The 16,966-nt window shown below is 45.1% G+C and overlaps 1 protein-coding gene across 4 annotated transcripts in view; it reads right to left on the minus strand.

Annotated features, from left to right (window-relative positions):
• LOC127380135 (integrator complex subunit 4) overlaps positions 1–16,966 on the minus strand; it is a 47,952-nt gene that overhangs the window by 3,304 nt on the left and 27,682 nt on the right. For 3 of the 4 annotated variants that reach the window (XM_051608666.1, XM_051608667.1, XM_051608669.1), the window contains 9 exons: positions 15,475–15,608; positions 14,638–14,795; positions 10,055–10,148; positions 7,900–7,980; positions 5,794–5,924; positions 4,193–4,252; positions 1,910–2,069; positions 1,470–1,613; positions 228–348 (listed from right to left, as the gene is read on the minus strand). In XM_051608666.1, the coding sequence (XP_051464626.1) occupies positions 228–348; positions 1,470–1,613; positions 1,910–2,069; positions 4,193–4,252; positions 5,794–5,924; positions 7,900–7,980; positions 10,055–10,148; positions 14,638–14,795; positions 15,475–15,608 (1,083 nt within the window). The remainder of the gene's footprint in view (positions 1–227; positions 349–1,469; positions 1,614–1,909; positions 2,070–4,192; positions 4,253–5,793; positions 5,925–7,899; positions 7,981–10,054; positions 10,149–14,637; positions 14,796–15,474; positions 15,609–16,966) is intronic. The other variant, XM_051608668.1, reaches the window with a different exon arrangement.

Here is a 16,966-nt window from a genome sequence, read left to right on the forward strand (position 1 = left end):
CTCTGCCATGCTCAAATTCCTGTCAGATCTCAAGCAATCAACTACAATCAGGCAGTTTACCAGGACTCCTTGCTTTTAAATGAGGATTTAAATGAGGACTCCAAGATCCTTAAAGCCCCCAAATCTGTGGGTATGTCTTACATGCAGGAGACTGGGATCAAGCAAGACACACTCTTATCTTAGCAAAGTGCAGTAGCAGTCACATCAACTTGTATCATGCACTTTACCTGTCCAGGCTGTGTGTGAGAGGTAAACCTGAGTTATCAGCCTGTGCCTTCCAGGACCAGGATTTCGAAAGTCAGCTGGTTTGGGATGGATTATTTGTGCTTGTCCATCTGGATACAATACCTGGAAGAGGGGGAAAAATAATAACAAAAAAGAAACAACTGAATGACAACTCTGGACTGGGAATCTGCAGTTATTTTGGTGTTTCCTGTTTGAGTCTGGAAGGCAGGAAGGTGTAGTTTATCTTGGAGCCAGGAGTCCAGTTGCCCTGGATTTCATGGCCACGCTCTGGCAAAGGGGGAGAATGTACATGGACATCAGCTTCTTCCTCTGCTTTATAAACAGAGGTTTAAATTTCTTTGTTATGCAGTGAATATTTTACTTGGCATCATACCCCACCTACCTCCTCAGCTGCATTTCAAACGAGTGATTTAGCAGCAGGAAGAAAGTTAAGTTGTAACCACTAAGAGCCGAGAGCCTGGATATTTCTGTACCAGTCACAACAGCATCTTTTGCTCCTCCTTCTCCTACAACACAAGCTGGAAGTTCACCAGCATTTGTTTGTGCTTGTGTCCATAATGTACCCAGTGCATGTGGAAGCCCCATGTGGAGTACAGAATGGTGTCTAAGTGCTCAAAGCACTCTGAGCAGGCTGAGAGTTGGGGCTCTTCAGCCTGGAGAAGACAAGGCTCTGGGAAGACCTCAGAGCACCTTCCAGTGCCTGAAGGGGCTGCAGGAAAGCTGGGGAGGGGCTGTTTACAAGGGCTTGTAGTGAGAGGACAAGGAGTAATGGATTAAAACTGGAAGAGGGGAAATTTAGTTTGGACATCAGGAAGAAATTCTTTAGTGTGAGGGTGGGGAGACCCTGGCCCAGGTTGCCCAGAGAAGCTGTGGCTGCCCCATCCCTGGCAGTGTTGAAGGGCAGGTTGGCTGAGGCTCTGAGCAATGTGATCTAGTGGGAGGTGTCCCTGCTAATGCAGGAGGTTGGATCTACATGACCTTTAAGCTCCCCTCCAACCCAAACCATTTGATGATTCTATAAAAGTAAACTCTCAGGAACTGGAGACAGACCCACTCAGCCCGTGACATTCCAGCGGGTTCCAGAAGGTGTGGTCAAAACACAGCAACCCAACATTGTTACTAATCATCTGTATAATTATTTGCAACGTAGAAGTATTGACACCCTTAAGCAAACTCCCCCTAAGGTACCACCTTGTTTGTACTTCTGCCAAACAACTGCTTACCTGAACTTTAACTGTTCCTTGGGGATCCTGCACGTGCTCCAGAGTTGCATCAACGTCCAGCGCCACCACCAACCCTGATGTAAACCTCAGAGGATTATCAGATTCACCAGTGGGCTCAATGATATTTGCAGTAGCTTTATGGAGCTATTAGGGGCAAAGCAGTTGGCAAAAATTAGGAGCAGGAAGGAAGAGAGGGGAAAAAAAAAAACCCCAACAATCATTATTTGAGTTGTGCATGAACTTTGGATTCTTTTAAATACAGCCAGGAATTCAGTTTTCTGCACTTTCAGCAGTTGTCCTGAGGATGCTAGGTAGGAAAAAGAAAGCCTTTGGAGCACTGGGGACTGACCAAATACTTAAACCCTAAAAGCTTAGTGGTGTATTAGGAACTAGTCAGATGCTGAAAGAGTCTGCATTTTAATTCTCTGTGTTAAACTGACCTGCTCTGGCAGAGGAAGGTGGAGGAAGGTACTTTGTCGCAGCGTGGTCTGAAGGATCTTCACCACTTCTGAAGGTTTGGATGTCACAAGTCTGGGCATTAGGTCCAGTAATTTATCCACCAAACTGCCTTGCATATGTGGGAGCTCAGAGATAAAACATCTGGGTTAAAAATAAATGAAAAACCAAATACTTTTTTTCAGTATTTTCAACAGGTTTGTTATTTTCAGCCTAGCTACCTAAACCTTCTCTTTAGTTATAATGACAGAGTTAGAATAACAGAATCATAGAATGTCTTGGGTTGGAAGGGACCTCTAAAGGTCATCTAGGCCAACCCCCCTACAATAAGCAGGGACATCTCACACTAGAACAGACTGCCCATCAAGCCTGACCTTGAATGTCTCCAGGGATGGGGCCTCCAGCACCTCTCTACATATGTAGATTCCTCTTCTGATGCACATCCCATACATCAAATAAAGATGATTTTTGCTACTTTGGTAGGGACCACACCTTGTGCTCAAACTGACCACATCAAGGGCTATTCAGGTCTCACTTCTTAGGTCCTCCATCAATCCAAAGCCTAGAGAGCAAAGGAATCTAGATTCCCAAAAAAAGGAGCTAAAAATGCTGAGGTGCCCATCAACAAGACATGAATGAAAAGCAGGTCCTGGAGGGATTTGTCTGCTCAGACTGCACGTGCAGCTGGAATGGGATAGATGGTCAGAGTGCTAATTAAATGACAGCACAGGCTATTCCAGTACTCTGCATTCAGTAGTGGCCACATCTCAGCAAAGAAACAGAGCTGGATGAAGTAGCCACTCCTAGTACAGCTGCCTTGCAAACTTCTGCAGTGGGTGCTTCCCAGGGAAGATGCTTATGCCTAATTCTTGATGCTGTGCCCTTCCAGCTGGCTAATGAAGTAGCTGACTCATTACAGGATCTAACACACACACACACAACACCTGAGTTGTCTGACCTGCTGCTGTGCAGAGTTTCCAGAATGGTTTTTCTCTACTGATATTTATGAGAGTGTTACTTGTTACTTCTGAGAAGTGAAATTTTAACAGCAAACTAGAATCAAGAGGGGGGGGGGTGGTGGGAAAAAAAGGGCTCGTTCTAGAGGTCAAGACCAGAGAACAGCAAATTTCAGCTCCTCTGTCATGGGATGCAGCTAAAATCTGGCACACTGAGGCTGCACAACCAAGACATGGGGATTTAAAATGTCCAGGCATTTCCTTACAGCAAACTGACAAGATCTCCCATCATCCAGACTTCCCTTTGTGGAATTCATCACTGCCTGTAGAGTTACTTGTTGAGAAACAGAGATGAGTTTTGCTGATCCTGAGACTCAATGCCAGGAAAAGATATAAAACAAATACTCAGTCCTATCCACTAGTTACCAGGTGAGTTAAGTATTAGGTTTGGTTCTCTTCTCTCACCACGTAACCAGCCACAACTGCTCAGCATATAGACCAGGAATAAATGTGAATTGAAATCAGGACTGGAGATGGAATTCTGCTCAGCCAACTTGGGATACTTCTGGGTTTGATACCCAATTCCCTTCTGAGTTGATGGAAAAAAACCTGGGCATCCTTAATCTGGCCCATTTGAGACATCTAGATTAGGAGAAGATAAAAGAAACACATCTCCAGGGAGAGGAGAGCTGGTCCACAGTGCAAATGTCAACACCTGGGCAAGATGAGTTCACCTTCAGCTTGTAAATGGTTCCCTTGCTCTCTCATTCATAATTTAGAGATTTGGGTTGAAGAAAGAAGTTCCTTTTTTTGTCGTACACCCAGGAAAGCTCTTCCATTAATTCTACATTTCAAAGAGAGTTTCCTTCTTGCTTTATCACTATCTCATGAAAGCAGGCCTCAAGGTAGGACAGCAACAGAGGGAAGGAGATGTGAAGAGATGACAAATGGCACATTCCCTGAATAAAACAGTGGGAAGACTTTCAACAAAGTGAAGAACCACAGAATCATAGAATTGTTTGGGTTGGAAGCGACCTTGAAGATCATCTAGATACAACCCCCCTGCATGGGCAGGGACACCTCCCAGCAGCCCAGGCTGCTCCAAGCCCCATCCAACCTGCCCTTCAACACTGCCAGGGATGGGGCAGCCACAGCTCCTCTGTGGGCAACCTGTTCCAGTCTCTCACCACCCTCACACTGAAGAATTTCTTCCTAATATCTCATCTAAATCTCCTCTCTGCCAGTTAAAAACCATTCCCCCTCATCCTCTCTCCACGTGCCCTTCTAAAAAGAAGCAATAGAGTTTCTTACCTCTGAAAGGAATCCACTTCTTGTAGGAATTTTTCACACATCCCAAAAAGGGGTTCCACTCTGTAACAAAGGCAACATTCCTTGGTTTAGTTTTAAGTAAAGAAATCTGGCCCTGTGGCTATAAGCATTTAGGTGTTTTGGAATCCAGCTCAAGCTACTAAAAATACAAAATCTTACCATTTTGAGGATAGAAAAGTGTTCCTCACAAAAGTAAAAATAAAAATTAATTCCCATCTCCCTCTCCACGTCCACATTTGACTCCCACAAAAAATCATTTGCATTAAGGCACTAAGTTCCCAAAGCTACTGTTAGAAAGTATTAACTTCCCACCTAAAAAACAAGAAGTTGAAAGGCAAATGTATTGTGAACACTGTACATTGATGGCCACAAACTCCAAATAAAGTAAACAAGTTAGGATACTAACCATTCCACCAAATGGAGTTCTAATTGTACAACCATCTAAACTCATGTGTAACTTAATTGACTCCAGCAGCCACAATGAACCACACAGAGCCTCTCATGTTACCTAAGCCATGCACACACCCCAGTGTCCTGTGTCTGTCACACAAACATGAGCTGCAGATCAAAGGCAGTTCTTTCTCTGATGCTAAAAACTCAAAACCTTAATGAAGAAAACACCAGTGCATTCTTTACCACACGACTTTTCTACTTTTATGTAGGTCCTAAATGTCAACTCTAAGACAACACTTCATGTTTTTAACCTATTTGCATCATAGAATCATGAAGTCAAAGAATGGTGAAGGTTGGAATGGACCTTAAAGACCATGAGGTTCCAACCCCACTGCCATGAGCAGGGACACCTCCCACCAGACCAGGCTGCACAAGCCTCATCCAACCTGCCCTTCAACACCTCCAGGGAGGGGGCAGCCACAACCTCCCTGAGCAACCTGTTCCAGTGCCTTCCTGCCCTCACGGGGAAGAATTTCTTCCTGATCTCTGACCTCAATCTCCTTCTCTTTCAGTTTAAACCCATCACCCCTTGTCCTGTCACTGCTTTCTCTGGTGAAAAGTCCCTCCTCAGCTTTCCTGGAGCCCCTTCAGGCACTGGAAGGTGCTTTAAGGTCTCCCTGGAGCCTTCTCTTCTCCAGGCTGAACACCCCAACTGCCTCAACCTGTCTTCATAACCAGCCCTTGGATAATCTTTATGGCTCTTCTCTGGACACTCTCCAACAGGACTTTATCTTTCCTGTGCTGAGGGCTCCAGGGCTGGACAAAACACTCCAGGGGAGGTCTCACCAGAGCAGAGCAGAGGGGCAGAATCCCCTCCCTGGCCCTGCTGGCCACACTTCTGTTGATGCAGCCCAGGATGTGGTTGGCCCTGTTCACAGGTGAGAGAACTCAAGCCCCTAAACACATCTTCCTAATAATTTTGTTATCTAATTTAGATTTGTGTGACTACCTGGCTGCACCAAAGGCAACAAGCAGCTCTTTGCTCAGAATCACTTATGAAATGCTTATTGACATGCCATGAGTTTGTGTGTCCCATTTATTCTTGCTGGTTTTTTTGAACAAAGGTTGAAGAAACTAAGCTTACAGTTAACCCTAAGAAGGTCCTTTTACCAGGTCAACCTTAACCTTACCCTCTAGTGGTCCGTGCAGTCACTATCAGCTGTAGGGCCTTGGCCTGCAGTCTCATGTGGTGGATGATGACCACTTGTCTGCTTTCCACTCCACTGTACATGAACTCCATTTTGTAAGTTTCTTCCAAGATCTGTCAGACAGGCACCACAGGGGTAAAAAACCAAACCAACAGCAAGTTAAACTCTTGCACAAGCATGATCACAAGATTCTGGTATTTTTCCTCAGGCTGAGGAACACGTTAATCCACGAGTCTCATTCTTTTGGTGAAACTCTTCACCGTGTAAAGTGGCACCTAATACTGAAAGGTTATCTTGGCTTTATTAAATAAACAATTCAGGAAACTTGGCCTGAAATCCAGCACTCCCTCCATGGGCAGCCTGTCTACTGACACTGCATTTTAAATTTCTAGGGGCAGAGCACTCCCCAGCTCCCACTGGCTCCTCTGAAACATGTGAGCAGCACAACAGAGCAACCCCAGTGGTCCTGCTCACACAGAATGGTTGGGCTTGAAAGAGACCTCTGGAGATCATCTAGTTCAACCCCCTGCTAGAACAGGATCCCCCACAGCAGATTCCACAGGAACATGTCCAGGTGGGATTTGGAATGTCCCCAGGGATGGAGTCTCCACAACCTCCCTGGGCAGCCTGTCCCAGGGCTCTGTCACCCTCACAGTCAAGAAACATTTTCTCACATTCAGGTTCAACCTCCTGTGCTCCAGTTTGTGCCCATTGCCCCTTTTCCTGTCACTGGGCACCACTGAGAAGAGTCTGGCCCCATCCTCCTGACACCCCCTGGAGATACTTATAAACACTGATGAGATCCCCCCTCAGCCTCCTTTTCCCTCAGCTGAACAGACCATTTTTTGGAGCTAGAAGTGACAAGTTCTCTTGAAAACAACTTTACATTCAACAATGCTTCAGGTACTGTAGCTGAAGATGGAAACTATCACAAGATAAACAGAATTCTGGCTTATTTTAGATAAGCTTAGAAGGGACATCTCACAGTTTTGCTCATTATATATTACCTGTGGAACAGATGGGCTTAAGCAGACAAGAAAAGGGCTCAGATTAATACAGCTGAGTTCAGAATGACTGTACAGAAGCCAAGAACTTGCAGGTTATTTAACAGGAGTTATTCCCTCACCTTGCATTGATGGGAAATTTCACAATCACAACAAATACAACTTCCCAGGGGGTTCACTGAGAAGGGCACCCAAGACAGACAGTTCAATTAGTGAAGATTTTAAAAGCTGATAGGCTTTTGTTTCTTCTCCTCCCTGAGGAGAGCTGTCAACAGCACAGGAGGCTTTGATGCACAGCTGCACCTGCCTCTTATTACATCTTAATTAAGTGAAAACTCAAAATGTCAGCAGAGTTTCCCAGCAGATCCATGAACTTGCTTTTAGTCTTGACTTGTTTTGGGATTATTTAATAGCCTCGTTTCTCATTTGCTTTTTCTTAGGGATTTAGCTTCAGTTTTTCCAAGAGCAGATCATTTATACATCGTTGAATCAGAGTAACTCAGTTTGGGTGGGACCTCTAAGTCATCTAGACTGGTTCCCTGCTCAGAGAAGGTCTAATTAGATCCAGTGAATCAGGGCCACAGCTAATTGTCTGGGCAACTATTACAGAATTAATCATAGAATCACAGAATGGTTTGGGTTGGAAAGGACCTTAAAGATCATCTAGATCCAACCCCCTGCTTGGGCAGGGACACCTCCCACCAGACCAGGTTGCTCAGAGCCCCATCCAACCTGGCCTTGAACCTGGCCTTGTTGACCTTCACTTGTTTAGAAATGGATTTTAAGAGGATTTGGACCATAACCTTCTCCAGGAGTGGGGTGAGGTCAATAAACCTACAGTTTTCTGGGTCTTTCCTCTCTGGAGGATGGGTGTGATGTTTCCCTTTTCACAGTTGTCATCAACCTCCACCACCTGCCACTCATCTTTTGACAACGAGAGAAATTACTCCACTTTTGTGGAACTAACATTTACTTGGACAGACCATGGCAGTGGAAGGTCAGAAGTGTATTACTGTTCCATGGCCAAGGAAAGGCTCATGTCTGAGGACCTGTCTCCACACAGATCCAGCTGCTTCCACCTCACCTGTTTTGCTGCAGCAGATGCTAAGGCGTTCTGCTTCAGGTACAGAGGAGCTGCCACATTCCACAGCTTCTCCTGCAAGGCCTACAGAAGAAAACCAAGCAATTATGACAAATACCTGATTCAGTCTAAATATTATAACCCTGAGCTAGGTGGGCTTGGGAGCAGGATGCCTTGTGTCTTGGATGTACACGTTGAGAAAGCAGGCCAGAGGTGTCTTGTGCTTTTAAGTACAACACAGAGAACCAAGGCCTCCAATACTGTTCTGTGAAACTGAAATTGAGAGGAATATTAACAAAACTATGAATTAGAGACTGGCTGAGCCAAACTGTTGGTATTTTTTAAGGAGAACTTTGTGCAGACTGCAATCACTCACCAGAAGAACAGCCCCCTGGCTTTATCACTTCCCTGAGGCCAAGATCATGGCAATCCCAGCAGGCAAAATGTGGAATCAGTAACAATTGTCCCCAGAAACACACCTACACAGTCACATTTCTGAACTTTCCTGTTCAGTCTCTGCCCCACCCAAGATCCTGGAGTTGCTAAGAATATTGACTGTAAAAATTACCTACTGAGATTAAAAAACAACCAACAAACAACCCAACAAACCTCAACCACACCTGATTTGCTTGTTGATGTATGTTAAAAAAAAATTAAGAAAGCTTGACTGGATGATTTATATCACTGCCTCCTTTTTGTAGCTGTCTGCCTGTAGATACAGCTACACACAAAGCTGGCTGTAGCCAAAGCTCAAGAACATACATATTATATCCTTCACCTAGGCTGGCCCCAGAATCCCAGCTGACTAGCCCTAAAATCCAAACACATGTAGAGCCTTTAAAGGTCTGGAACCTTTTGAGAGGCAGGGAAATGAAGATACTTCCCCCCCCCCAGCTTCTTTCTTTTAGGGAAATAAAGAATTGGAAAGAAATCTAATGAAAAGGCTGCTCTGACATTTGGGTTCTCTCTGTCATATCAAAATGTATAGTTGCATATTAAGAGTTACTTTTCATTTCAGCCACATCACTGACTCCTCAGCTCCAGCTAAGCATGCCTGGTGCAGCATTTATCCCCTTCTTCCAAGCATTCTTCTTTGCCAGATACACAAGCCATTATTCTCCTAGTTAACATACACTGGCTCACTCCAGCCAAACCCTGGAGGACAACAAACCCACCTCCAAATGCTGGTCCTCTGCCTGGACAGCACATTTCCCTTTGGCTAAAGGTTTGGATCTAGCTAGGAATGTACTGAACTGTAACACCACTCATCTAAAACACCTTAATCATAGAATAAAATAGTTTGGGTTGGAAGGGACCTTAAAGATCATCTAGTTCCAACCCCCCTGCATGGGCAGGGACACCTCCCACCAGCCCAGGTTGCTCCAAGCCCCATCCAACCTGCCCTTGGACACCTTCAGGGATGGGGCTTCAAGAACTATCCTGGGGAACCTGTTCCAGTGTCTCACCACCTCACACTAAAGAGTTCTTTTCTAGTGTCTAATCTAACTCTTCCCTCTTTCAGTTTAAATCCATTACTCCTTGTCCTCTCTCTATAAGCCCTTGTAAAAAGTCCCTCCCCAGCTTTCCTGTAGCCCCTTCAGGTACTGGAAGAAGCTGAAATCCGTTCTTGGTTTTATATAACAAAGCTTTTATTGAGTCTTTTCTGGAAACCTTTGTTCCTTGCTTTAGTTCTTGCTTTACATGTGTGTAAATTACATTCAAAACACCCAACAAATGCCAGGAGAGTAACTTAAATACTGTTGCCAGTTGATAGCTTGAGAAGTGAAGCAAAACCCACTGCCTATAGAAACTCTAGTTCCAGAGGCAGTTTAGCAAAAAGCATTCCAGTTACTCTCCTAACATAAGAGGCTCCACAGTAGTTGCCTCCACTGTGATTTCTGTCAGAAAATAAACTCTGGTCTGGCACGTGAACCAACATAAGCCCTTTGTACAACAGCAGAGATCTGCACTCATTGGCAACATTACTGCATTTATTATTTGCCACAGAAGGGAACTAGGAATATCAGAAATCCAAGGAACCTGTGCTTTCATCACACATCAGTTTTGAGCACAAACAGCAAAACATGAAAGTGCCCTGTGAGGGACTGGGGGCATTTTTGAAGGTTTTTTTGTCCAAAACCCAGAGAAAAAGCCAAACCTTGATGAGGAGCAGCTGACACTGGAGGTAAGTTGCAGTGAAATCTGCCATCCCTGCCAGTTCTGACTGCAGTTCTCCAAGCCTCTGAAGATCACTGAAGCATGTGGGGGAAAAAAAAAAGGAAAAAACAACATTGAGACAGCAAGCAGGTTAATCTGAAATGCACTCAGAGGGCAGCAACAGCAACGACAAAGCCAACTGTTCCTGTGTCTTGCTTTTACTTTAGAATAAGGACCAGGAACAGTAGCAAAACATACACTACAAAGCAGTTTGCACCTTGGGACTTGGCATCTCCTCCCCTTCCTGCAGGCTGACAGCAGCACAGCAGTGGAAGCAGTAAGTCTGTCAACCCACATGACTCTGCAGCCCAACGGGACCCATAGAGCTCAGCAGCTCCATATTTAACCCACAACACTCCAGCCTTCTCCAGCAGCAAACGACCCATCTGTGTTCCACTGCTGGGAAACTGAACTATCCACGTTGGCTTGGAAAGGTTGTTTTGGCTCATACAACCAAGTGTAATCTGAAATAGAGCTGCCTTTTTAAAAGAAGCTGAAGTCTGATGGGCTGAAGCCATTGTGTGCTGTCTGGTATTTCTTGTAAATCACACAGCCATAAGCAGGAGCTTTTAACTGCACAGAAAATAAAAAGACAGTTACTGGAACCTAAAAAGGCATTAGTTCTCTACTCTCAGACCTGTTTTAAAATCAAAAGTGTGCACTAAGAAAACAACCCTCATCTTTTGTTACAGAACTGAAAACAGGTTGGATGATAGGGATTTGACACCTCTCTGTTCTTCTCTGCATTCTGCTTTCATCCAAAGTGTACTGAAGTTGTCATTCTACTTCCATGGTTCCTACTGTATTACTCAAAATAATGGTGGTTTTTTTACTTCAGATGAACCTTCCCTTTATTTTAGATTTACCTTTGCATTTATGATGCCATTCTGCAACATTGACTCTTCCACGCCAGAAGGCTGCTGAGTGCTGACACATTTTTTAAAAATCCATGCTATTATCTGTGTAATCACAGAATCACAGAATCTCAGGGGTTGGAAGGGACCTCGAAAGATCACCCAGCCCAACCCCCCTGCCAGAGCAGGGTCACCCAGAGCACATCACACAGGAACGTGTCCAGGAGGGTTGGAATGTCTCCAGAGAAGGAGACTCCACAGCCTCTCTGGGCAGCCTGGCCCAGGGCTCTGTCACTCTCACAGGAAAGAAGTTCTTCCTGATATTCCCATGGAACCTCCTGGGCTCCAGTTTGCACCCATTGCCCCTTGTCCTATCACTAGACATCACTGAAAAAAAGCTTTAACTCCATCTTCCTGACACTCACCCTTTATGTATTTGTATACACTGATGAGGTCACCCCTCAGTCTCCTTTTCTCCAAGCTCAAGAGACCCAGCTCCCTCAGCCTTTCCTCATCAGGGAGATGTTCCACTCCCTCCATCATCTTTGTGGCTCTGCCCTGGACTCTTTCAAGCAGTTGCCTGCCCTTCCTGAACTGAGGGGCCCAGAACCAGACACAATATTCCAGATGCAGCCTCACCAATGCAGAATAGAGGGGGAGGAGAACCTCCCTGACCTACTAACCACACCCCTTCTAATGCACACAAACAAAATTTCTCCTAAGCAGAGGGGCTGAGCCTTCCCCCAGTGCAACAACAGCAGAGCCAGCCCAAGAGCCTGACATCCTGACTGCATTTCATCTTTTCCCAGAGAGAAAAGAACACAAGCTCCTGGGTGCTTTAATTCCCATGTTATACTTAACGCATCACAACACACTAATGGGGCACAGGATGTCATCCCTCAGCTAACAGCCAGGCAGATATTCCATTTCCCAGCCTTTCAGGGTTCCCAATTCCACTCGTTCCATTTCCTTACAAATCTTGAAGAGATTTTGAAATTCCCACCAAGATTTAAAAAAAAAAAAAGAATAATAAAAATATCCTGCAGTATGGATGGAGAAACTAAACCACAAAGATCCATTTGCTAAAAAGCCTGTCTTGCAGTTTCAGCTGCAGAGCCTGGGGGAAAAGGATCAGTCATGAGCATGGTAAGGAATGTAAATCCCAAGAAGACACCACAATGTCTGTGTTACTTCCTCTGATGACAACATCTATGAAGGAGAAGGGAGCTACATCCCACCACAGAATCCACCACTGTGAGCTTCTTCAATCCCTCTCCTCTCGGCAACCAAATTGTTGGTGCAGGAAACTCCTGCTCTCTGCAAAATAACCTTTAACACTTCTTGTTTTTTGTCTTAAATCCTCCCTTCTCTGAAGGGTGGAAAATAGCAGCTGCTTTAGTGTGGTTTCTGGGTGGTGATCCCAGCAGGAAAAGAGCCACGCCAATAATCACAGAATGGTTGGGGTTGGAAGGGACCTCTGGAGATCATCTAGCCCAACCCCCCTGCTACAGCAGGATCCTCCAGAGCAATTTACACAGGAAAACATCCAGGTAACTCCAACTTTCCATCAATTCCAAAGCATTACTGTCCTTTAGTGCATGTAAATTACACACACAGCCATCTCCAACACAATTCCTACACTTGATTCGAGCATATTCTTTCCAGACCTTCACTGTGCCTGTGAGATTCCTGATGCTCTGCCAAGAGATCACCTTGTTTGTGCTGGTTTTGGCAGGCAGAGAGTAAATCTTCTTCATGGTAGCTGGTATGGGGCTGTGGCTTGGATTTGTGCTGAGAACAGTGTTGATAATGCAGAGATGTTCTTGCTATGGCTGAGCTGTTTCTGCTCCTCACCCCACCAGTGAGTAGGCTGGGGATGCATGAGAAGCTGGGAGGGGACACAGCCAGGAGAGATGATCCCAGTTGACTCAAGGGATATTCCATGCCATATGACATCATGCTCAGCAATATACAGCTGGGGGAAGAAGGAGGAGGGGAGGGCATTGTTCAGAGTGATGGTGTTTGTCTTCCCAAATAACCATTAGGTGTGATGGATCCACCCTGCTTTCCTGGAGATGGCTGAACTCCTGCCTGCTGATGGGAAGAAGCAAATTCATTCCTTCTTTTGCTTTGCCCCTAGGGGTTTGTTCAGCCTGAAGAAGAGAAGGCTCCAGGGAGACCTCACAGCAGCCTTTCCAGCACTTGAAAGGGGCTACAGGAAAGCTGGGGAGGGGCTTTTTACCAGGGTGTGTAGTGATAGGTTGAGGAGTAATGGTTTTAAATTGGAAGAGGGGAGATTTAGGTTAGATGTTAGGAAGAAATTCTTTTCTGTAAGGGTGGTGAGGCACTGGAACAGGTTGCTCAAAGAAGCTGTTTCTACCCCATCCCTGGAAGTGTTCAAGGCCAGGCTGGATGGGGCTTGGAGCAACCTGGGCTGGTGGGAGGTGTCCCTGCCCATGGCAGGGGACTTGGAACTAGATGATCTTTAAGGTCCCTTCCAACCCAAACCATTCTATGATTCTATGGTTCTGTCAAACTGCCTTTATCTCATCCTATGAGTTTTCTCACTTGAGCCCTTTCTGATTCTCTCTCCCATCCCAGCAGGGGGGGCTTAGCTGCTCTCTGAGGTTAAACCACAAGACCCTTTCAAGTGCTCAGTGCATTAAATGCTTTAAGGCTGTTTGAGGCTGTGCAGAGTAGCTTCAAAACAGCTGAAGAGAAACCACATAGTTTTCACAGCTGGGTTTCCAGTGAGGAGCACACTTTATGCACCACTGCAGGTGGGTGTGAAAGCCATTCACAGCTACACATACAGAAAAGGCAGCTATCTGCAGGGAAGGAAAAGAAGAAAGCTTTCTGGAATTCCATATTCCAAACTGAGCATTTTAGGTTGTTTTTCCAACTCTCAAAATAAGGCTCTCTTCCTCTTTCCCAGCAGAACCACACTGAAACTCTTTTCAAGTTTGTGTAAACTGGTCTGGAGGTGAAGTTTGTGTAAACTGGTCTGGAGATGCAATGGAAGATGCAGCATCAAGCCCCCTTCAGAAGCCATTCTGCACACCCTTCCATACAACACCACACAGCAACGTGCATTGATGTTTTCTTTTCCAAAAAAATCTCTCTGATTTTCAAACTGATGAAGAATTCCAAAGTCCTTCATAAGTGGGACTGGTGCTAAGAGCCTAACAAAGCACTGTTCCTCTCCTGCTGAATGGAAGACCACACACCTGGAAACTGGAAGAGCAAAAGGGACAATCTCTCTCTTCCCATAAAGATGAAGCAAAACCCCTCCTTGCATGTACACTGAGAATAATGTGATCAAAATGAGGGACTTATACAGAAACAGACAACTAAGAATGACACAGGGGGCTGTCATCCATGAGTGTATTTTACCATAAGTGAACAGCCCAAGAGAAGCACCCTTACCTGACTCTGAGAAATGCTCCCCTAAAACACACACTGATTATTCAGTGGGGCAGAGCCAGAGCTGAGACCATCAGCTTTGACTCAAACAGGTTGTCAACGCTGTTTTATCACAATGTTGTCTAGAAGAAGGCTCAGGTTCAGTGCCCAACAGCAAAGTGCAACATGGATATTCCAAAGTAAAGAACCTGCTTGAGAGAAATGTGGAATCCCAATTGACCTTCCCATGAACAGGGAGCAGCCTTACCGGATGGTAAATTCCAGCAGCTCCTGAATGCCCTGCGGGTCAAGGTGCTGAAGGTTGTAAACCCTCTCCAGGCTCTGATGCAAGAACTGTTGGGATGGATCTTCATGTGGTGTAATACTGGGAGAGACAGGGGAGGACACCAGCTTCCTACCTGGTAACTAAGCAAGAAGAAACACATGCACACAGAGAAGTCTAACACAAGTAACACTGCAGAATGCTACCACCTATGTAACACCTGCCAACTGAAAGCTCCAATTTGTTTCTCTAATTCAAAATTTATATAAAGGATTCCTAATCTGCATCTTTTCTCTGTGTTAGTTAATGCTCTCCATTTTATAATCCACTTGCAGCTAGAGATCTTCAGGTTAAACTTCAACATCCCTTTGAGGAAAGCATCTTCCTCATCCACTCTGACACTGTGAAGTCAAGGCAAGTCCAAGACCACACAAAGTGTTATTTATAACACTTAAAAATCAACTTTAGTCCCATTTTTACTTCCATGCAGGAGAAACATGCTTCAAAGCAGCAGGGAACACATCTCACCTGCAATAAACCATTTAGGTAAGACAACAATCCAATGATAGAAGGTCTACAAAGGCTCAGCTGTTCTCCCCACAGTCAGGACTACAGAAAATACTATTCTCACTTCAGAGCAATAAAATGATTATTCTCCAAAAAATATTACAATATCCAGGCTGTAACAATTCAATATTTGGCTCTTCTTACTTCATGTACATGAACTTTTAGAACCAAAGTGTTTAACAAAGACAGAGGTGGAAGAGACCAGCACCGTTCACAACAGAGCGGTGAAGTGCAAACCAAAGTGTGTCAACTTACTCTTAATGGAGGGACCAGATGGGAGAGACTGTCCCGGAGATAGGCATAATGTCTGAAGGTGTGATCAGAGAAGAGGGCAGGCATTGTTGGGCAACTTTTAGCAGCATTAAAAATCAGAACCAGAACAGCAATGTCTATTGAAACGGATCGTTAAAGAAAAATCAACACCAAGAAGAAGAGCTCCTCGGGGATGGCAAGTTAAAGCAACTCAACAACCCTTTCTTTGCTGGAGATTGTTTTGGAGGGTTTACAGTTGGAAACTGTTGAGCAAAACCCAGAGAGGCAGCTCTCTGAGCAGATGAAAACTAACTACAAAGTGCAAACACTACAGGATGAGCCATATTGGAGGAAGGATGTTAGTGCCAACGTTGGCCGGCTCGGAGGCGACACAAAGGACAGGAGCCAGGGATTATAAATGCAGGGCTCATATGGTGGAGTTTCACCCTTCCTCAAAGCTTACACTGTACCCAAACACTATCTAAAATTCAATGTTTATCTCTGAGTCTCTGAAAACTGCTCATTTCCTGTGATGCTGGCCCTCTCACACAGACTTAAACCAAAGAATCAAACGCAGGAAGATTTTTCTGGAATGCAAAAATCATTTTCCAAGTCTGAAAGCCTGAAAAATACAGAGGGCAGCTGAAGGCTTTAGCAGCCAGCCCAAAGGCTGGGGCACTTGTCTGCAACAGGGCTGGCTCCAAGAATAAGATCTTGAACAGGAGAGTGTGAAAGGATCCCACTGCCAAGCTTATGATTGTCTGGGCACTCGCCTGCATGGGGAAGAAGTAGGTTCAGCCACAGAAGGGACTGCACCCACTTCTCTCACCTCCTGAAAACACTCCTGCATCCATGGGCTGCCAATCATAAAGGCTTCCACTTGACAAGCCCCATCCCTGGAAGTGTTCAGACCCCTATCCAGCCTGGCCTTGAGGAACCTGATCTAGTGGGAGGTGTCCCTGCCCATGCAGGGGGCTTGGAACTAGATGATCTTTCAGGTCCCTTCCAACCCAAACCTTTCTATGATTTCATGAATTTCTTCTCTTTGCCCAAAATCCTTTCCAAATTTTCAGCTATTCAATTAACCTGACTCATATTTGCCAAGTGCTCGGAATCAGACCAAAACATGTTTTTCATTAACAATTTACACCAGAAACAGACCACTCAGGTCTACCTTGTACTTTCTGGCTCCCAGGCCTGTCTTCACACAATGAATCTCCATAAAATTTCATGGCAAGTTTCCTCCAGAACATTCTCTACAATAATATACTTTGGTTCAGAGCAGGAAGGTGCACTGAGCTTAAACACAGCTTGCCCCTCCCCAGCATTCCTTCAATCCTCAACTCATAGGACAAATTTACTCAAATTACTACCCAGCTGTCTGACTAAGGATTGATCTTTCCACGAGTTTCTGGCCCTTTTCAATTCTCACAAGGTATTTAATTACTCTGTATGGGAGTTTCAGCTGATGACCTGTGACAGGTGAGGGAAAGGA

The sequence above is a fragment of the Apus apus genome, chromosome 1 (assembly GCF_020740795.1).
Source record: "Apus apus isolate bApuApu2 chromosome 1, bApuApu2.pri.cur, whole genome shotgun sequence".
Taxonomy (NCBI): Eukaryota; Metazoa; Chordata; class Aves; order Apodiformes; family Apodidae; genus Apus; species Apus apus.